Genomic DNA, 23,346 nt, shown 5'->3' with positions numbered 1-23,346 from the left:
TCAGAAAACATTTCTGAATTCATAAAGCTGATCAACATGTCTGTTTTAATAACAGACAAAAGACAGCATTAAAGTGGTTTGTAAATGATTTGCATACTTGCTTTGATGCATCCGGGGTATATAACCTCACACAGAGTAGATACAGTGTAAAAAATGGCGCAACGGCTGATTTTGCCTTATAAAAAAAGCACAATCACGGTAACAAATATAGGACATAATATCATGTATATTACCAAATATGAGTCCAAATGTTTATCAGTGATGTAACAGTACGAGCCTCAGCATCACTGCAGTATGTACTCTTATGAAGTATTATTTGTGTGAACAAGTGTTGTTTGCTGGGCATTTCACTTTTAAATGCATGATACCTTCTAAGCAAAGTTATGTCCATGTTGAAAAGACGTCCACTGAGGAGCCAGAATGAAAGCTTTTAGGATGTTTTTTCTTGACATCTTCTGAACGTCTGATACAGATGTTCATGAAACCTCCACACAAGGTTAAAAAAAACAACAACAAAAAAACTCAGCCACAGATCCCTCCATAGACAGTAAAACACGCGTTCACACCTATAGACAACTTAGAATCTGTAAATCACACTTTTTTTTTTTTTAATAATTATTCTATGTGTATATTATATTTGTGTCTAAGAGCAGCTCAAGTGTCTCAGTGGGAAACACCGTCTCCTCACAGCAAGAAGGTCTCTGGTTTGAGTCCCAGCTGAACCAGAAAGTCTGAGCCCAAAGACTGTTCTACCAGTTTCCCTTAAATACCCAGACCAGAACAAAAGAGTTGTAAATATATGTTACACAATTATTTTTTTGGATTTGTTGGACCAACTCTCATGCCCCAAAGGGTTGAACCTGGTTTCGGGGGAGAGGAGCAATGATTATCAGATATCTTGAAGGACCACCCAAAAAGGAGAACAGAATTCTCCCAATTTTTTTTAAAGCTTTCACGTAATATATGGTGAATATCTGGTGAAATTGAGACCATTTTACCAATCACACTGAGACAATTAAATGATACCAAACATGAACAGGAAAAAACAATAGATTCACAAGATACATCAAATGTTTTATATCAACATTGTTAGTGAGCTTTCAGTGACTTGAGTCAGGGGGAAAGGATCTCCCTCAGGAGAGGGCGGTTCATAGATGGGCGAGGAGAGAAGTCTGGACAAGGCGGTCCTTATGCTCTTTCTTTGAGGTCTTCTCCAGATTAGTGAGTTTTATTGTTTTATAGCACAATGTTTGATTTCCAGTTCTGTCTTAGCAGGAAACCCAGTACAGATCACAGCTCATTTGTGAACACATAGGCTACTGTATTGCAAGGCTGCAAAACAAATAATGAAATCAGGCAGGTATACTTTAAACACAGTTACTGGAGGCACAACTGAACCTCTCTGCCAGGATGAAGGAAAAGCTCGAGTGTGCAGTAAGCAGAAATTTATTCTAAAGTTGAGACAGAGTTGGTAATTGCGCAATAATGTTTGAAAAACTGAAAACTGTTACATAAAATTCAGTCATTGCTTCAATGTGTCAGTGTTTCTGCGCTTATATTAAATGTATTAATTTTCTATTTAATTTATAAGCATATGTTCTTGTTTGCATATTTTACCACCAATTACAGATATTTATCATTATGAAATTATCTAAAGACAAATATTTAGAAAGGTTGATTAAAGGGTGAATAATATGTGAATGGTTATTAATTGATATTTGTGTGTTTTCTCTCTGTTTGTCAGGAGGAAGTAGGTGTTTGGTGTTGATGACAGTGTGTCTCGGGCTCATTTGTGTTCTTCTGCTGGTCTTCATCATAGTGAAGCACATCTCCATCACAGCAGAGAGAGAATCTCTGTTCAAGAGTTACAAGAACACAGTTGAAGAGTTCAATCAGACCATCAACAGCTTACAGGACGAAAACACTGAACTAATGAATGAAAAAGACCAAATGAAGAACAGTTCAAACTCTTTAAGTCAGAAGAAACGGGAACCGCAGACCAGTGCCAAAGATCTCACTGCTGAGAAAAGCCAGTTACAGGACAGTTCAAACTCTTTGAGTCAGACGAATCTGGAGCTGGAGACCAGAGTCAAAGATCTCACTGATGAGAAAAGCCAGTTACAGAACAGTTTCAACTCTCTGAGGCAGAAGAAACTGGAGCTGGAGACCAGAGTCAATGATCTCACTGCTGAGAAAAGCCAGTTACAGGGAAGTGTTGGTGCTTTGAATAAGAAGAAACAGGAGTTAGAAAGCAAAGTCACATCTTTGAGTAAAGAACTAGAGAAGGACAAATCTAAACGAGGTCAGTACAAATATGTTTTTAAGTAGATTATTTTTCATACCTTTCTTTTCTTTATACATAGAGTTTGTTAAAAGGTAGTTTCTGTTAGGAAATCTGTCTGGTCCTGTTTGTTTGTTCAAATCCAATGAGTCAAAGAGCTGGTCTGAGAGCAGGCAGTACTGCAGGGATCATGGTGGTGATCTGGTCATTATCAACACTGAAGAGAAGCAGGTGAGTTTGTGTGAATGTGTTTATGTGTTCAAGGAGAAATAAGGGGATCACACTTATTCCTGTTTTTATTCACACACAGAGGTCCATATATTCATTCATCAAGGAGAGAGTGTGGATTGGTTTGTCTAAGATTGCAAATGAGGGCAACATGATATGGGTGGATAATTCAACACTGAAACAAGGGTAAGTGACAAAACACTTACAGAAAATCACTGCGAATGTATCTTAAACATGAGACTATCACAACCTCTAAAAAACAACTGAAGACACAACAACAAACACCAAAACCAAAGATTTTTTTTAGCAAAACACAACACTGCTCTCTATTACTTTTGCTCTTGCTTCAGTTCTAAGTTTACTCTTGCCATGTTATTCAGGTTTTGGTATGAACAGCCAAATAATGCAGGTGGAGATGAGGACTGTGTCGAACTGATGCCTTTAGACACCATCCATAACTGGAATGATCTCCCATGCTCTGAGAAGAGAAAGGGGATTTGTGAGAAATAGGGTTCGGAATAGGGTATTGTCATGTTTTTAATTGTATTATTTTATGGAATTAATCTTATTGTGACAAATTCTGAATGAGGTCTCCCCTACTTTATTTAAACTGCTTTTATGTTATCAATTTAATTATATAATTTTCTATAACATAAAAAAGTGCAAATGGAAATTCATAAAATGAAAATGTAAAATGTCAAAATATTTGTATATATAGATATTGCTTTAATAAACTCAATAAACTAATAAACTTAACATCAGCGGGGTGAACTGGGTAATCTGGGACACCAAACCTCTGATGTGTTCATGTCTTGCTCCATCAAAAGCAGCTCTATGACAATATGTCCTATAATTCTAGCTGTTATAATGAGCCAGTAAATTACAGAAGTCTAAAGTGCCTTAGACTGTATTATGTTGATATTGTGTCTTTTTTTTTTTTAACTGCTTTCTCTTTAAATGGTCAATGTAACGTAAATATAATAAAATGGTCAATAACCATTATTACCAAAACATTTTTTATGTAATCACTGAAGAGTGCTTCACATTTTTGGAAAATAAAGTTTCTAAAAGAAAGAAAAAAAAAAAAAGTGTGTTGTGAATATTTATACACTCACAAACTTCAACAATCAGCATATGAACCACAACAATGGTGACATGCTTCATGGCAGCATACAAAACTCATTTATGGCTCCCAGCATGCATTTCAGCATGAATAAATTATGCTGCTGAATTCTTTTACTATTTATGTTTTTTTTTTTTTTTTTTTTTTTTTTTTTTACTGTCACCATTGTTGAGGTTTGAATGATGAGTGTTGATGTCTAAGTAAGTCTCAACTGTTACACAAGAGTTTGTGTTGATGGCTGAATTTATTACTTTTTTTCATTTGTATATCTTTGTATTAACATACAAGTTTGAGTAAAACATTCTTGAGAAATGTAAGGTAATCATTTCCCTCATGTTTTCTAAGTACACTCAACAAATTACATTTTACAGTGTAAATATATTGTCACATTTTTTCAATATATGAAAAGCAGCAATTCCTTATGTATTATTCAATATATTGTAATATATTAACGTAATATATTATTTCATATACTTCTTTCAGTATATTTAAACGATTTAATATATTGATCATAAATATATGGAAATATATTTTCATTATGTAAACGATGCATATAAAGCCCGTTCTTCGGGCTTTAATTTCAAGTTATCAAAATTTATTTGTGGTCCTAACTATTTTAATAAGTTACAAAAAAACACAAACTGACATAAAAAGTAAAGAGTCAAACTGCCTAACTAAAGGAAACGTTGATCACCATAATGGCGACCAAGCATTTTCAATAAACCTCTAAACCTCTGTTAATTCTCAAAATGAACTGTAGACGAGTGACAGAAATAAAGCCAGTCTGGTTTCTAATGAGAGAGATTTTATGTTTTTTTCAGTTGATATCTAAGGCTGTGGCTGAGAGTCAAAACATTACATAGTTCTTATGTTCCTTCAGTGATTCTGCTCGTTATCATCAGGTGTCTTCAATATTTGAACAATTATCACTCAATTAATCACTTAAGTATCTAATTAACTCTAAAGGTGATGATACACGGGGCAACTTTTTGAGCAATGTTGCCGGGCAATGTTGCAGAGCAACGTTGCTTGGGCACTTTCCCACTGAGAATGAGCAACAAATTTATATCTGGATTCGTTAGATCGGTCATGGGCAATTTTTTGAGATCCTCCAATCAGAATGTTAGCAGCCGATCACGTGACCGGTTCGGAGATTTCAGAAAAAATTCAAACAAGATGGCGGCCTCTCAGCAGCAGTGGAGCGGAGAAAAGGAGCATGAACTTATATCTTTTTACGCTAGTAAGTTGTCATGTATCAACCAAAAACAGGCAATTTACCTCATATAATGCTTAAAATACCAACAACTGTCCAATGTAATGCGTGTAAGCTGTAAGTAAGCCATCGAATGTTTTCAGTTAGATACTAAATAGAAGGGGCTTGTTTAACGTCTGCAGTAGCGTAGGTTGTAGGGCATATGGCGCATGAATGTTGCTTTTGTTGCTTTTGGTTCGAATCCACCTTTTGCCGAACTCGCTCTTCTCCCTTTTCCTATCACAAATCAGATCGGAAAAGCATTTATTTTTAATTAAAATGAAGAAAATATTTGAAAAGTTGAAATAAAGTGCCTAACAAGTGTTTATAATAAAGTATTTACTGGATTGGCAATAGATTTGCTTCTCTCTGATTAGTTGCTGCCAACTGTCCGTTGGCCTAATTAGTTGCCCTGTGTCTCATCAGGTTGCCCGTTGACAGCAACATTGCCCGGCAACATTGCTCAAAAAGTTGCCCCGTGTATCATCACCTTAACACTGCTTCAGTGTTACTTTAACGCACTACTGGTGGTTCCCATATGAACACTGAGCGGTGTTAATTTTAACAGTGGGAAATTTACTGTGAGTAGTTGCACGTACTCTAAAAATTTGGTTTCAGTTTAAGAAGCATTTTTGTTTGCAGGCAGCCTCTATTTTGGGCCCTATTGTTTACAACTGTTCCTGTTTCCTCTGCCCTATGTGGATTCTGCATTCCTTATTTAGCAAGAGAATGGTATCAGGCTCTTTTTACTCTTTTGAAGAGCTTGAATGTTGTTTTGCTTTGCCTAGATCCCCTTTTTTCAGATTTGAGCAAATCAGAAGTATTTAACTCCTTTCCAGGGCTTCCCCCTTCCTCACCCATTGAAACGCTGCTTGATTTAAATCGAAACAGCAACGGGCTTATTTCATGTATATATAAAATCCACACAATTTAGATGGTATTTGAAAGGCCTGGCAGTGTGATTTGGGCATAGACTTTACACAGAGAGAATGGGTGGATGATCTATGTCAGGTAAACTCTTCATCTCCCTGTGCTAGACATGGTCTACACTAAGTCCAATTTAAGAGACTCCACAGACTTCATTTTACTAACTCAAAACTAGCGTAATAGGTGCCATGTAATAGGTGCTCACATTCACCCGCCACAACAGCTCACATGTTTTGGTTGTGTCCATGGCTGGAGGAATTCTGGAGAGAGATTTTCGAGTCCTATAGTAATATCTATAGAATTCCTATTAATCCTGACCCCTTAACAGTTATTTTTAGCACTAGGGCTGAAACGATTAGTCGACATTATCGACAACTTCGACAATAAGAAATTGTCGACAAATATTTTTGTTGTCAAATAGTTTTTTGATCTCATATGATCTATGTGAAGGGCCTGCAATAACGCGGTTTGACCAGTGGGGCACTGTAGCGCAATACTGTAATGCAGCACTCCCGGATCGGATCCACAAGAAGAAGACACGGTGCTTCGGAGTGCATAATGCAAACGAAGTCGAACCCGTAAAATGTGGGAGTTTAACATAGCATAAAACATAACATTTAGCATAACTACAAAAAATGCTGTCATGCAGTGCCATCGACTCTCATTAAAACTCACTGTTTGCCACACGTCCATTTAGACAGCGCGCCGACAGATAAGACAGATCAGGCTACTTTTGATATGAAACAAAGTCTTAACTTTTAAATTCTGTCAATTTTACTACGGGATTCAAACAATACATGTGGTTTTGGCGCTCTTTAATGTGGAGTGACAGATCGCTGTAGCGCCTCAGGTCAAGCGGCACGTGAACCTATTATCTCTTCCTCTTTTCTGCTATTACAGCATGAAATAAACATGAATGAATATTAAAAAGTATGTTGAAAGATACAGTACAATTTACTGAAATGAATCCAGCTCTAATGCAATCACTTAATCAGAGTTTCAACCGCAGAAAGACTGCAATAAAACAGCTTGCAAACAAATATGTCACAAAATGTTACATTTACCTCAGGAAAGCCATTCAGTGACCGTAAACTCGATAGTTAGTAAAAAAAAAAAAAAAAAAAAAAAAAGAAGAAATCTAGAGAGGAGCGTTTTTCAGAATTTTTTGCACAATATTACATATTCATATTTTTACTCTTATTAAAAAGTTATTACAATTCCCAGACATAATAAAAACACAGTACGTCATTTTAACAGTATTTTTAACAAATTCATTAAAAATACACTTTCAAAAGCTGAAGTTATTACCTTGTTTTAATTATTAGTTAAAGTATAACTCAGTATTTTAACCAATTGCTAGTGGAATAATCGAACAAAGCATACTGATTAACCAGTATAATAATCGATGATTAGTCAATTAATCGGTCCAGTAATCGGTAGATTAATCGCAAAGGTGTAAAGTCCAGGGGTCAGAAAGTAAAAGTCCTGCCATATTTTTTATTCCACCCACTGAAGCAGTGTTAAAGTTAATGAGATAATTAAGTGATAAATTGAGTGATGATTGACCATTATTGAAGACACCTGATGATAACAAGCAGAATCACCAAAGGAGAAAATCACAATTTTTAAGCCACCATCGTAGAGATGAGTGTTTGCTTTACTTGGGCTCTTGACCCTTGACTTTTTAACATTAGATTTTGTTATTTTTATTTATTTGTTTATTTATTTATTTATTTTTTTTGTAATTTCATTATGTAGTATTGTATTGTTTTATTTTTGTAAGGAAGAAACGCCCAATACGTATACTGTTACACCCAAAGCTGTATTGGTGCCGGTGCATATGTATGTGTGTTTCTCTGTCTCTCCCTTTTGTTCTCTCTTTTTTCCCATTTCTCATAGGTCACCACCCTAATTGGACGTGATGCTAGCGCACAGTGGTTGACAGGGAGCATGAGCGTCTTTTAAAAGAGGAACGGAAGAGCAACAGCCTTTGAATTATGAATGCCATTTATTTTTTGACTTAGTTTTAATTTAGGAGTTATGGAAGTCTTTGAATTTTCACTTATCTTTTGTTCCTGATAGGATATATTGTTGCTGGGTTAAGGTAGTTCACTTTTTGTTTATTATTTTGGCTTGGCCTGGCCCTGAAGTTACTTGTGGGTTCTTTTTCATAGTTTGAACTACTGGCAAAATTAGTTTTCTCTAACCTTACAATAAATATACCTAGCTAACTTACCCTGATTCGCCCTGTTCCCTGGGGAAAACTCAGTTTTTCTCAGAATACTGAAGCCTGATTTGTTCACGTCTGTGCACCTGCAAAACATTTTTGAATAATAAAATAATAATAATAAAAAGTTATTTTGGCTCAAATTAAAAACCAAGTAGAGACTTAAGAAACTGTTTTGAATTGTAAAAGTAGTTCTGTGAGGTCTCCCTTTTTATCAACAGACATTTTAGTTCACTTTGGTACTTTTTTTCAGGCTTTAATGGCTGTTGTAAATTTAATGAACCAACAGATGGCGTTGCTGTCGATACTCTGAGGCTTTGAATATTTTCTAGGTAAAGTCTCAAGTGTCACAAGACGTCGTTTCCCAGGAGCTGCGACACAAGGAAAGGAAGAAAAGCAAAGGAAAGCAAACAAGGATACATAATGTAAGAAATGAGAAGCAGCTCATGTGTGAGGTCAGAATACCACATTTCAGCTCAATGCCAGAAATGTTCAACACAATATAATTTTTTATGTTTATTGAAAAGGCAAAGGCAGCTTTTCCATATCGAGTGAGGAGAAGAGCTGGTTTGACAGCAGGCAGTACTGCAGGGATCAAGGAGCTGATCTGGTCATTATCAACACTGAAGAGAAGCAGGTGAGTTCAGTGGCTAACAGAAGCAGTTCAAGGCAATTCTGTTGTGAACGAACATACTGAAATAGATTTGGTCACAAATGCAAACATCCACACAGAAATTAAAAGTAACAGTCACACCAAAGTCTCACGTTTTAACACTGCTTGAAAAATAAATGCTACAATAATGTAACAAACATTTTTTTTTTTTCTTATAACTGTTCTTGCCTTCTGACAGTCAACTACCAGATGAAAACTGCAAATGTACTTATGATTCTCACTTTTTTGTGTTTTATATATTTACACGCAGAGGTTCATATCTTCTTTAGTCAAAGAGTTTGTGTGGATTGGTTTGTCTGACTTTGAGAACGAGGGCAACATGAAATGGGTGGATAATTCACCACTGAAACAAGGGTAAGTGACAAAACACTCACAGAAATCCACACACTCTGTTCTAGTGAGTAATTACTTTTAGAGCTGTTCAACTGAACCTGATTGTATGTTAATCAGATTTTGGGAAAAAAAAAAATGAGCCGAATGATGCTGGTGGAAATGAGGACTGTATTGAACTGAATCCTGCAAAACCCGTCCTGAACAACTGGAATGACATCCCATGCTCAGCGATGAAAAAATGTGTTTGTGAAAATTAACATCTGTTCCTTCATCTTCATGATAGTTTTGACTCATGTCTTCCAGCTTCATTAGTTGATTAGTAGTCATCATTTCTAAGCATTTCATAAAATAACAAACTTTAGGATTACAATTTTTATGTAATTTTCAAAACAAAGAGTAGCTATAAAGATGTATTTTTTTTAGAAGACAAGATTAAGTATTTTTTCCCTTACTGCAAAATTAAATAATGGACAATGTTCTATTTCTCATATTTTTCTGAAATACTAGACAATCACAGTAAATGACAGAAGTCTAAAGTTTCCCTGATTCACACTGTTATTCTGATACTGAAACTGTGAGTGTTTGCAGTTGAATTGGTTCCCTTTAAATTAAATGGTCACTTTTACTTTTACATTATTAACATTGTAAACCCATATTTTTATTTCATATTTCATTCTTGTGTCTGCTTTGATGCACTTTGGAGAGATTTCCTTCAGTCCAGCAGGGCGCAGCAGAGAGCAGGTTTATCAGAGGTTAGTTGTCTCAGTGAGCTCAGCAGGCTACGAACCCTTTTCACATTTCTGGGGTTCTCAGAAGCAGAAGTCATCATAGTTGGGAAATAAAATGACAGCAAATACCCAGATAGCAACATTGTGTCGGCCCACATCTGGCACGTGTGGCATGATGATCTGGCCTACATGCTGCAATGAATTACGGTCCTTGTGTGGGCCGCTTCTGTTTGCCAGATCTGGGCCACAAACAGGCCACAGCAATGCCACATGTCAGCCAAGAGCAAAGAAATAAACCAGAACTGGACCTTATCTGAGCCACAAAACCTGTATATATTAAGTACGGAATCATCTGAGCCTTAATAAGCCTGTTTAAAAGCAGAATCACTGAAGGAAAGAAGAGAACAGAAAAGAGATGAGCAGAAACACAAGAACTACAACTGAATTCAGCCACAGCCTTAGATGAAATCAACTGAAGATAAAAGACATTAAATATCTCAAGATCTCAACAGAGGAGGATTAAACAACTCCACAAACAGCATTACCAGCTTCACTTATTACTAACCAGACTGACTTTCTTTATGTTAGATATCTATAAAAGTTGTTATTGAGAATTAACAGGGGTTTAACTCTTTTTAATTTGAAGTCACCATAATGGTGAATAGTGGTTCCAATAGTTGGGCTCTTCACTCTTATTATACCTTTGTCTTTTCTGGCTGCTGTGACAGTGTGTCTGTTAAACACGTTTGCAGTAACAAAGGAAGCTGAAGCAAAACAACATCAGATGATGATGGTTGTCTGTTGATTGTTTTGTGGTCATCATAAAATGGTCTGATGTTATTTGAATCTAACATTTGTGTTGTTCTATTAATACATTTACATTATAAGCCCTGTGTATTTTTACAGCATGAGTTCCTGCAGCAATCATAAGATTTGAACAGACATGAGCACTAAAAGTTAATCTATGATAACACAGACATCAAGAATCAGCGTATGAATCTCAACAATGGTGACAATCAAAAGTGGTCTGCATGCTGGGTACCAGCATAGTACAAAACACCCAGCATGCATTGCAGCATGGCACTTTTGATTGTCACCATTGTTGGGATTCATACGCTGATTATTGATGTCTGTGTGTTATCAAAGATTAACTTTTAGTGCTCTTGTCTGTTAAAATCTTCTAACTGATTGCTGCAGGAACTCATGCTGTAGTAACGCAGGGTTACAATGCAATATATAATATAATGCAAATATATAATGCAAATGTATTAATAGCACAACACAATTGTTAGATTCAAATGACATCAGGCCATTTCATGATGACAACAAAACAAGCAACCATCATCACCTGATGTTATTTTGCTTTAGCGTCCTTTGCTACTGCAAATGTGTTTAACAAACACACTGTCACAGCAGCCAGAAAAGACAAGCATGCTGTAAGAGTTAAGAGCCCAACTAATGGAACAACTAATCACCATTATGGTGACTTCAATTGAAACAGAGTTAAATCCCTGTTAATTCTCAATAACAACTTTTGTAGATGTCTAACATAAAGAAAGTCAGTCTGGTTAGTAATAAGTGAAGCTGGTAATGCTGTTTGTGGAGTTGTTTAATCATCCTCCGTTGAGATCTTGAGAGATTTAATGTCTTTCATCTTCAGTTGATTTCATCTAAGGCTGTGGCTGAAGTCAGTTGTAGTTCTTGTGTTTCTGCTCGACTCTTTTTCTGTTCTCTCCTTTCCTTCAGTGATTCTGCTTGATAACAGGCTTATTAAGTCTGAGATAACTCTATACTTAATATACACAGATTTTGTGGCTCAGATAAGATTCAGTTTAGGTTTATTTCTTTGTTCTTGGCTGACATATGGCATTGCTATGGCCTGCTTGTGGCTCAGATCTGGCAAACAGAAACGGCCCATACAAGGACCGTAATTCATTGCAGCATGTGGGCCAGATCATCATGCCACATGTGCCAGATGTGGGCCGGATCTGGGCCGACACAATGTTGCTATCTGGGTATAGATGTTCTTAAGATTATCTTATGAAGTACTAAAGAATTTTTAGTATGTTAAGTACAAAATTAGTCCACGAAAATAGAGCACTTTAAGTACATTGTAGAAATGTACTTTTTTTTCACCTGGGCCTGTCTGAAAGTTGCCACCCTGGAGAGTGATAAAAATGTGTTCCAGTGCAGGAAATTTAAAAATCATTTCATCCGGAAATTAGAAAAGGGCACAAATATAACAGTTCAGTGCAAAATATGTTTGCCAACTAAACAACTAAAATGCTATTGACAACATCGAATGTTTCAATGTCGAACTTGAGGAATCATCTCCTGTGATGAATGTTAACCCAGTGGTGTAGTCTACGTGATATGCAGGTATACGCCGTATACCCACTAGGAAAGGTTAAGAATTTCCGTATACCCACTTAAAAAAGCGCGAGGATACGTAACCATCCAATAAATCACAATAAGATTTGTTGTTTGTTGCTTTTGACATGAAACAAAGTCTCATATTTCAAATTCTGCCCATTTTACTACGAAATAAAAAAAAAAAAAACCTAAATACCATTTCGGCGCTCTTTAATGTGTCGTGACCGCTATAGCGCCTCATCAGTTCAAGAGAAGTGGCAGCTTGAAGCGCAAGTGAACTGATCCTCTCCTCTGCTTTAATACCAGTTACAGCGTGAAATAAACATGAATGAACTTCTGAAGGTATGTTAAAAGATACAGTACAACTTAACGAAATCCGTATCATGTCTCGTGTATTCGTGTAATCAGTGTTTCAACCGCGGAAAGACGTTAATAAAATAGCTTGTAAACAATGTCACGTAATGTCACATTTAGGCTAACGTTACCTCAGAACAAACAGTGAACATAAACTCGTTAGTCAGCTAGAAAAATGAACTCTAGAGACGAGCATTTAGCTAAATATATGCACCATATTACAAATCAATTATATTTTTTATAGTGTTCTTCAATAGCCTATATAATGCATGTTTGAATAAATCTGTCAAGTTGACAGCCACCATTTAAATGTTTATATTTCAAAAAACGAATTGGAGTAGAAATAATTAGTTAGTAGGCCTATTATAACTTTATTATTACAAAAATTTTCTTAAGTGTAGTTTAAGTTTGTATGCAAATCAGTTCATTCTAACCTTAAATATTAATGTAGTACCAACTGATTCCCATGTATATTTTACAGTATTAGTTGAGAGATTTTTTTTCTTGAGAAAATTTGCCATGTACTGTACCTGATATACAGTATATCCAAAATAACTGATATTGAATCGAATTTCAAGTTAGTGAATTGAAATGCATAACTATGATGACAGACTGGCAGGAAATGGTGCAAAACAGAAAACAAAATCCAAACGGGGTGATATTGTGACATGCTGTTAATCCTCATCTTTCCATTATTGTTACACTCTAAAAAATGCTGGGTTAAAAACAACCCAAGTTGGGTTGAAAATGGACAAACCCAGCACTTGGGTTAAACGTTTGCCCAACCTGCTGGGAAGTTTTATTTTACTCAACTATTTTTTAAAAATGACTGTGGCTGGCCAAAATGAACCCAAAATAGGATGGAAATTAAAAATCAGACACATAATTACTAGAAGCAACAATAATAATCAAAAGGTGATAATTTATTAATAAACAATTTAATAAATGTTTATTGTTTAATTATTATATTTAATATTAATAAATGTTCATTTCCAACATATTTTGGGTTCATTTTAAGCAAGCAATACAGCCATTTTTACACAGTGGTTGGGTTAAATAAAACTACCCAGCACGTTGGGCAAACATTTAACCCAACTGCTGGGTTAAAATAACCCAATTACTGGGTTTGTCCAATTTCAACCCAACTTGGGTTGTTTTTAACCCAGCATTTTGTAATAATAGTTGCAACTTGCACTCTTAAATGTGCATTGAAACTTGCCAGCTGATAAAACCTATGATCCAGAGACCATATTCATATAACATCTAAGGCTAAATGTATAGATCTTAAGTGGCTGAGTTAGATGGTGATTGACACTAAACAGTAGAAAATCAGTCCAGTCTCTTCAGCTGTAAATGTCATTGGATGTTAAAGTCTTGTGTTGCTTATAATAAACTGACATGTTGATAAGACACATAAGCATAAGCAGTCTTTCAGAATGCTCTCAATTACATGTAGCCTAGATCAGATACATACTATATGCATTAGCAAGTGTGGTGGTGCTTATGGGGTGTTGCTCTGGGACGTGTGAGTATGAGGTTGGGAGGGAAAAATCACAGTATACTCACTACAAAAAACTAGACTACACCACTGTGTTAACCTTAAGCACAACCTGCGAAAGTATGTGTAAAACCTTCTTTAACATGTATTTCATCTGATTCCTCTTCAGAGGTCAGTATGCTCTGGGTGAGAGGACATGGGTTGGCCCAGCTTGGAGCAGAGCAAGATAAGTGATGAGCTCAAAGAAAAATACAACGGCATGTTGAGTCTCCAGCAGGATCTGCGCTTCGGCTGCGGCTAATCCGTCAAAACGGCCCTAATGCCAGACTACTGCTTTTGAAGACATAATTAAATATTATAAATCAGGAAAATCAGAATAGATTAATTTTCAACTTTAAATGTATGTTAAACATGAGTTAATTTTGACTGTTGCTCAGATTTTTTATTTTTTTTTTTTTTTATCAGCTATCCTGTTACTCAGTGAATAAATTATGTAAACCAGCATGATTTACTTACACTGCCTTTCTTTACTTACAACTGCTATTCTTCACATAGCATAGCATATTTCCATAATAAAAGAAGTCTAGAAAGATCATCTGTTCTGACCATTCCCTTATTCACTGTCCCAAAACTGATTTATGTCGCGATGCAAAATTATATTATAATCTTTACTTTAGAGTAACCTTATGTTGCCTGATGAACCTTGTGTTGTGTAAGTGCAATTTTCCAATAATTCAAGCTCAGCAGGATCTCAAAGTAAAATGAAATGAAAGTAAGTTTCTTTAGAGGGAAATGTGTATTTGTGTTTAACACAGCACATCAGACTGAAGTTCATCACCTATAGTGACACTGAGCACAAATTGTACTCAATAGAAAGTTCAGAATGGACCTTGTGCTGCAACAAGTTCATTTTAATGATTCTCTTTGCAGTTTTTAAAACAAAAGAGTGTATTATATAAAAGATAAATAATGTGTTAGTTCTGTTTGTAGTCATTTTGTGAGTAAAATCTGAAGGCAAGAAATATTTTACTAATATTCACCAGTATTTGAAGAAAGTTACACAATGAGCTGTGCTGTTTGTCACTATGCAAGACAAAACAGCTCTAAAATCAACTTTATATTATTATATATTAAAAAGTATCCAGTTAATAATACAATTTATAGAAATATTTATGAATATGTTGGCATATTTATGTTAATTTCTTAATTTACAGTTGAGTTTGGACCCTGGAATGTAGTTTCAGTGAAATTAAGGGGGGGGGAGTCCCTGCACCCAACATGTTTGACATTGTTCACATTTTTTAAAAAATTTTTAATGAAGATGTACAGTGCATCAAAGTTTAAATTCTTGTGTGTCAGCGATATGTCAATTCTAGGGGAGGTTCTCTATATTACATCCTGCACTCATCCTCCTAAAGTCCACAGCTCAACTGAAGAGACGCAGAAGTCAAAATGGAACTGGAGGGCATTTATAAAAATGTTGACCGCGAGACCTGCAGCAAGGGCAATGAGCAGGGACTGGGCAGAGATGAAGATATTTATGCTAATAAGGACCAAAAACTCAGCCAGACTGAAGCAAGAGCTCAAAACCAAAGTAAGACATGTGATGTCAGTAATGTTTATACACTATAATAATAGTCATTTGTTCATAGCATATGTTCTTGATTTTTTCCTATTTGGCAGGAGGTTTAACAGGGCGAAGTAAGTGTGTTGTGTTGAGCACAGTATGCTTTGGCCTCATGTGTATTCTCCTTGTGGCCACCATTATAGTACTGCAAATCAAGCTCACGGCAGAGAGAGAGACACAAGCTACGCACATGTTACAGACCAGTTCAAGATATCAAACTGAAATGGACCAGTTACAGAACAGTTTCAACTCTTTGAGTCAAAAGAAACTGGAGCTGGAGACCAGAGTCAAAGATCTCATTGCTGAGAAAAGCCAGTTACAGAGAAATTTTGACTCTTTGAGTCAGAAGAAACTGGAACTGGATATCAGAGTCAGTGATCTTACTGCTGAGAAAAACCTGTCGGAGAGCAGGGTCAAAGATCTTACTGCAGAGAAAAGCCTGTTGCAACAAAGTTTTGACTCTTCGAATCAGAAGAAACTGGAGCTGGAGACCAGAGTCAATGATCTCACTGCTGAGAAAAGCCAGTTACAGAGCAGTTTCAACTCTTTAAATCAGAAGAAACTGGAGTTAGAGACTGAACTAAGGAAGTTATCTGAGCAAGGTTTGCAAATATTGAATTGTACATAAAAGCACTTTACAAATAATAAAAAATAGCCTAATTGTATTTGTTTGTTTATTGAAAGCAATTGGCTGTCTTGTCGCGTCCAATGAGGAGAAGAGCTGGTCTGACAGCAGGAAGTACTGCAGGGATCGTGGTGGTGATCTGGTCATTATCAACACTGAAGAGAAGCAAGTAAGTTTACTGGCAAACAGAACCAGTGCCAAGAAATTCTGAGAATTTCTCTAAATATAGTTTGTCATACTAACAGCTAATAAGTAATAAACCCAAAATTCACACACACGTCTCAAGTTTGCATGGAATGTGTTCAACTTTTGAGGGAGTTTTAGGTTTCTCCTACACTGTAAAAAAAAAAAAAAAAAAAAATACACTAACTGAACTTTTTGAGTTATCTTTTCTTGCACTGACTCAGTTAAGCTGTATTTACGTAGAATATTAAGTATGTTTACCTTGACAAATTTAATGTTGTTTGAACTTAAAGTTTAGTTGGATCAACTTTATGATGTTATGCACTGTAGATGATGAGATTTACAAAACCTTTGCAATTTGACATTGAGGAACATTGTTTTCCACAATCTTTTTACGCACTCTTTCACAGATTGGAGCGTCTATGCCCATCTTTACTTCTGAGACTTTGCCTCTCTAAGACATCCCTTTTATAGCTAATCATGTTACATACCTGATATCAATTAACTTAATTAGTTGCTAGATGTTCTCCCGGCTGAATCTTTTCAAAAATGTCTTGCTTTTTCAGCCATTTGTTGCCCCCGTGCCAACTTTTTTGAGACCTGTAGCAGGCATTAAATTTGAAATTAGCTCATTTAGTGGATAAAAGTGTAAAATTTCTTTGTTTAAACATTTGTTATGTTATCTATGTTCTATTGTGAATAAAATATTGGATCATGTGATTTGAAAGTCTTTTAGTTTTCATTTTATTCAAATTTAAAAAACGTCCCAACTTTTCAGGAATTCGGGTTGTAGATAGCTAAGTGTGTGTGTGTGTGTGTGTGTGTGTGTGTGTGTGTGTGTGTGTGTGTGTGTGTGTGTGTGTGTGTGTGTGTGTGTGTGTGTGTGTGTGTGTGTGTGTGTGTGTGTGTGTGTGTGTGTGTGTGCGATAAAGGAGAGAAAGAGGAATCACACTTATTCCTGTATTTACTCACACACAGAGGTGCATATCTTCATTCACCAAAGAGATTGTGTGGATTGGTTTGTCTGACATTGAGAACGAGGGCAACATGAAATGGGTGGATAATTCACCACTGAAACAAGGGTATGTGCTAAAACACTCCCATACAGCCACTGTGTGTTTGTTTTTAAATTAATTTTTCTTATACTTGTATGAGTGAGTAAATATTTTTAGCTCTTCAGGAACTGAATCTGATTGTATGTTATTCAGGTTTTGGGAAGAAAATGAGCCGAATGATGCAGGTGGAAAGGAAGACTGTATTGAACTGAATCCTGGAAAAACTGTCCTGAACAACTGGAATGACATCCCATGCTCAGCGATGAGAAAAAGCGTTTGTGAGATTTAGAATTCATTCTTTAATTTTCACACTTTTTAATAATAATTTGATTCTAAAAATACTTGTTTCACCTTAATATTTATATTGTGATTTTCATTCTTGGTAAAGGTTCTTGTCAGCAAAGCTAATGTCTTACAATTATTATAACTGATTCACTGGTTTCAATTTTTATGTATCTTATTTTTTTTATTTTTTTATTTTATGTATCTTCCAGTATATAAAAAAGTAGTTTCTTGATTTTCTAGATTTCTCACTGCAGTAATAACTGAAGGCATCCTTAGAAATGGTTTCTAAAACAGATTTCCTGTGAATTATCTGCTTTTTATGATTTTATCTTTTTATGAAATCATTGCTTCAATTTCTGGATCCTGTCCTCTTTTTTTATTGTGCTATCCAAAGAGAAAAATATGCATACTTACCTGGGAATAATTTGAGATTTATGCTGCCTTCACATGCTTTCAGAACAGAGGGCAGTGGGCAGAACTATTAAGCACTCCGCAGTGCCATTGGCTAGCACTCAACTATCACCAAATCAAGTCGCTGAACGCAGACGTCATTAATATTTATGAGCCCAACACTCTGCCAGATATTTAGTGTGATAGACACATCACGAAGAGCTGCTGACAATATGCTGTTTATCAGAGGGACGATGTCTTTGATTATATTATAATTTGATATTTCTGAAGTGATAAAATTAGATTTTTAGTAACATTTAGTGATTTTTACAGAAACGTCCAGTGTTGTGCAAGTTACTTCCAAACTGTAATACATTATAGATTACTACAATATAGCTTATAATTGGCAAAGTGAAGGCTCAAGACAATGCAAGAATGACAGACAGAATCACAAACTATCCAAGTCTGTTAAAAGTATGGTAGAGGTATAAAGTGATTATCTGACAAACTTGAAGTAATGCGCATACGTCCATCTCGTGAATTGTTGATATCAGCCACACCCTGCTTCATTAGGAAATGCAACTTTTCTATGCTACTTGTACCTCTTCTGCTTATAAAGAATACACAGCAAAATCCCCAGTGTTAAATTAACACTCAAAGTGTACATATGAGTCCATCTTGCCGGGTGTTAAAAAGTAACTCTGAAGCAGGGCCACAGCTCTGCACAGTTTAGCTCCAACCAGCTCCAACTCACACCTGCTTGGACATTTCTAGTAATCCTGAAGACTTTGATTAACTGGATCAGGTGTGTTTGATTAGGGTTGGAGCAAAACTGTGCAGAGCTGTGGCCCTCCAGGAATTGAGTTTGAGACCACTGGTTTAATGGCTGGAAGTCAGTTGTAGTTGTCGTGTTTCTCTCTTTTTCTCTTGTTGTTTCTTCAGTGATTCTGCTTATTAACATCAGGTGTCACTACTGATTGTCAATCATAACTCAATCATCAATCAATTATCTCATTAACTTTAACACTGCTTCAGAGTTACTTTTTAACACCCGGCAAGATGGACTCATATGTACACTTTGGGTGTTAATTTAACACTGGGGATTTTGCTGTGTAATAATGACAACACAACTGAGATTTAAGAAGAAAAAACATTTATTGAAATAAGTGATTTATAAGCAATAATAATGACAACACAACTGTGATTTGAAGATAAAGAAAAAAAAAAAACAGATGTTTGACTTATAGAGAAAAACAAGAGATAGCTGTTTATGAAGGACAGCTGTCATAAGAGATATATTGGAGGAAGAGACATGTTTGATAACTTGTTTATGTGAAAACAGTGGAAAAGAGTTATGAGAGATAACTGTTTATGAAAAAAAAACTGTGAAAAGTGATATATTGGAGGAAGAGACATGTTTGATAACATGTTTGTGTGTAAACAGTGAAAAGATGTTAGCTGTTTATGAAGTACAGCTGTCATAAGTGATATCTGTTTATAAAAGAAAAATTATAACAGAGATAGCTTGTTGGAAATGATGTGTAAGAAAAACAGAAGAAATGTTTTATATGAAAGAATGTAGAAAAAAGAAAAACCCCAACAACAGATGTTTGTATTAAAGAATGAAACACAAGCTGTCATTTAGTCTTTATTTACAAACTTGGACACCACACGTGGCTATTGACTGATCACGAACAGGTAATAGAACTTACTTAAGGCATTTTTCATTTGTTAAAGTCCACTTTCTGTTAATTCTCAATAAGAACTTCTGTAGACGTGTGACAGAAATAAAGTCAGTCTGGTTAGTAATAAGTGAAGCTGGTAATGCTGTTTGTGGAATTGTTTAATCAGATCTTCAGAGATTTAATGTCTTTTATCTTCAGTTCATCTAAGGCTGTGGCTGAAGAAAGTTGTAGTTTGTGTCCTTATTTCTCTTTCTTTCAGTGTTTGTTCACAGCAGGTGTTTGAATGATTGAAAGAATGTTTCAGGAACATCATACTAACCTTTAAATAACATTCTACTAACATTAAGGAAACTGAACATTTTCATGTTCTTGGAATGTTACAAATCAACGTTCCTAGAATGTTGAATTTTAAATCAAAATTAAGTTGAAAGAACGTTTCAGGAACATCATACTAACCTTTAAATAACATTCTACTAACATTAAGGAAACTGAACATTTTTATGTTCCTATAATGTTGAATTTTAGATCAAAATTAAGTTGAAAGAACGTTTGAGGAACATTAAAAACATTCCTCTAACGTCAAGAAAACTGGACATTTTTTACGTTCCCGGAACCACCACTGAATATTTAGAGAACGTTCTTATAACAAAATGTTATTTTTATAAAATGTTATCTGTTAGCTAGATGAGGCTGGAGTTGGAGAATGAACTAAGGAAGTTATCTCAACAGGGTTTGTTCAAATGGATTTATATTTATAGTTGCACTTTATAACACAAATAATAAATAAACTTGTTTGTACTGTATTTATTGAAAGGAAATGGTAAGTTTGTTCATATCCAGTGAGTTGGTCTGACAGCAGGCAGTAGTGCAGGGATTGAGGAGTTGATCTAGTCATAATAAACACTGAAGAGAAGCAGGTGAGTTCATTGGGAAATAGATCTAGTTTACGGCAATTCTCTTGTGAATGAACATATTTGAATACACTTGAATAAAAGGGGTGATGTCTGACTGAGTGAGATATTTAGACCAGTTGATTTTACTGATTCACTCATTCAGACTGAACACTGAACAGGGTTTTAACCAAATGAAATCAGCAAATCACAATAAATGTGCCCCTTTACAATGAAAAAAAAAAAAAAAAAAAGTTAGAAATTGCTAAAACATTTCACAAACAATTACAAAAAAATGGCATGTAACACACTGAATTAAAAATGAAATTTTGAAGTAAAAGAAATGAAATAGTATCTTCTTGAAAACATACTCCAATAATTTTTGTTTTATTTACAACTTCGAAAAATAATAGCAACGACAATAAACTCAACGGTGTGATTATTTACTTGTATTTTGCTGTTCCCCATCACAGTCACACCACACTTTTATTTTCTCATTTTCTTTTATTTCTCATCATTGTATCTTAGGAGGCACTGCTTCTGATTTTGTGTTTAAGAAATGGGCAATCACACTTATTTCTGTTTTTATTCACACACAGAGGTTCGTAACTTCATTAGTAAAGGATAGAGTGTGGATTGGTTTGCCTGACATTGAGAACTGGTCGATAATTCAAAGCTGAATCAAGGGTACATGCTGAAACACTTTATTTGTGCTTTGTTTTTGAGTTTTGCTTCTCTCTTTCTCTCTTTTAAAGTGAGGCCACCACAGCTGAAGACACACCTGTTCTGCAGCCACTTAACTTGAACTGCAAATACAAATGCACCTCCTATAAATATTACACATTTTCTGCTCTTTCACTTCTGCTCACTTCTGTACCTTTTAGCGTACTCTTGAAACTTGCTGTTGTGGTAATGTGAGTACTGCTGGCTCTTGGCTCTTGCTTGTGATGTTTCTCATTTGTTAGTTTCTGCCAAATTAATAAATGTAAACTATTCTTATTGCTTAGTTGCTGAATAAAACTTTGAGGCTGTTATAATTTAAATATGGGATCCTAATAATTGGAAATTTGATACATATTATTCAGGTTTTGGCTCAGTGGTGAACCAAATAACCAAGGTGGAAGTGAGGACTGTATTGAACTGATGCCTGAAATTCCCGTCCTGAACAACTGGAACGATCTGCCATGCTCACACGTGAAAAAAAAGGGATTTGTGAGACTAAGATTTGTTCCAACCCTAATTGTTGTGATATTTGATAACGTTCACTTTTATGTATTATTTTATGGAATCATTGTTTTTGTAATCACATCATTCCTGATTGATGTCACTGTCAGCTGATTTTACTGTATATATAAATTATCATAATTTTGTTTTATAATTGTCTGTAATGTACAAAATGTGGATGTTCAGATGAAATTTGTTAGAAGGGAAATGTGAAATAGCCATTATACAATAAATTACATTATTCTTTAATAAACTCACATCCAGTTTCTCATATGGTGAGGCTGTTATATTTATTCATACCATCTTAATGAATAAATGGCAGAACACTGACCCCTATATATACACTGAGTAAATGCATATGTTAATATCCTGTTGTCACCCACTTGTTTAAAGGGGTCATGAACTGTGTTGTTTTATTGTTTTATAATGTTAGTATGATTTTTACATCAAACTTGTCATAATTTAGAAATAAAAGGCATTATTACTACGCTGATTTTAGCCCTCTGATTTGAACGCTCTGTTTTAAGGGGCGTGTCTGCTGTGAGACTTAAGCGTAAACGCCCACTGCTGTGATTGGCTGACATCTTTGCATATGAAACAGATAAGTATTACTCTCTCAAAAACTTTTAGCATGTTTTTACTATTACAGCTCTCAAGGTTATCTAATTGTGAAAAGTGTTGATTATAGCATTACATTGATCTATGGCATTATATTTAGATCGTGGCATGTAAGATTGCAGTGATGAACATTGTAGCCGATCACAGACATGTTGTTGAGCACATGAATGGAGTGATCTCGTCATTGCAACTCAATTTCTGCACACTAACGAATGCTTTTTTATCATAACATAATAACCATGTAAACACAATGTAAGTAAGAGATTTGTTGAATAAGATGGGAGTTTTGGCTCAAATCTAGAACTCGGTCACTGATAAACTCGCGCTGTTTGATTGACAAAGGGGAGTGTTCTTTGATCACTTTCTATATATAATGTAATAACTATTTAAATAACAGATTGTTTTTATCCTACTAAGAGAAACAACATGAAATTGACAGATTAATCACTGGTTTGATTTACTGACACATAGACAAAGAATTAACTCAATTACTTACATGTTGTGGCATTACTGTCGAGTCCACATTGTAAAAGTCTGTTTGCAAAACCTGCGCCGAAATGTGATTGATTTACCAAAGAATCAACAGTGAAATCACGAATACAAATAAATAAAGCTCAACTGAGACATTCACATTATTGAAAAAAAAAAAAAAAAACATATTCCTAGCTTTAGGATCCTTTGAAAGGTAATGTTATTCTTAGTTCTGTATCGCTCTTCTCTCCTCCTCATCTCACTAACATGCCAGTGGGAGGGGCTAACGTTGCAAT

The 23,346-nt window shown here is 35.3% G+C and overlaps 1 protein-coding gene and 1 long non-coding RNA gene across 10 annotated transcripts in view; one reads left to right on the top strand and one right to left on the bottom strand.

Annotated features, from left to right (window-relative positions):
* LOC127515132 (uncharacterized) overlaps nucleotides 1-23,346 on the bottom strand; it is a 45,897-nt gene that overhangs the window by 6,425 nt on the left and 16,126 nt on the right. The window lies entirely within an intron of this gene.
* On the top strand, nucleotides 1,208-22,214 carry LOC127513741 (CD209 antigen-like). Of its 9 annotated transcripts, XM_051896001.1 has the most exons (10): nucleotides 7,292-8,463; nucleotides 8,566-8,675; nucleotides 8,962-9,065; nucleotides 9,162-9,796; nucleotides 14,167-15,591; nucleotides 15,681-16,226; nucleotides 16,309-16,418; nucleotides 17,411-17,514; nucleotides 17,641-17,765; nucleotides 21,823-22,214. In XM_051896001.1, exons 5-10 carry the CDS (start codon nucleotides 15,450-15,452, stop codon nucleotides 21,879-21,881), a joined length of 1,086 nt encoding a protein of 361 aa, XP_051751961.1. In that variant the 5' UTR covers nucleotides 7,292-8,463; nucleotides 8,566-8,675; nucleotides 8,962-9,065; nucleotides 9,162-9,796; nucleotides 14,167-15,449; the 3' UTR covers nucleotides 21,882-22,214. The 9 variants fall into 9 exon arrangements, with proteins under 9 accessions (XP_051752058.1, XP_051752226.1, XP_051752381.1 ...); XM_051896421.1 differs by lacking the exons at nucleotides 7,292-8,463; nucleotides 8,566-8,675; nucleotides 9,162-9,796; nucleotides 21,823-22,214 and adding exons at nucleotides 1,211-1,434; nucleotides 1,745-2,302; nucleotides 2,391-2,512 and having other exon boundaries at nucleotides 17,641-19,795; XM_051895846.1 differs by lacking the exon at nucleotides 9,162-9,796 and having other exon boundaries at nucleotides 8,964-9,065.

This window comes from Ctenopharyngodon idella, chromosome 1 (assembly GCF_019924925.1).
Source record: "Ctenopharyngodon idella isolate HZGC_01 chromosome 1, HZGC01, whole genome shotgun sequence".
NCBI classification, from domain to species: Eukaryota; Metazoa; Chordata; class Actinopteri; order Cypriniformes; family Xenocyprididae; genus Ctenopharyngodon; species Ctenopharyngodon idella.
The sequence above is the reverse complement of the archived record's forward strand: the minus strand, read 5'-3'. Positions and strand labels throughout refer to the sequence as shown.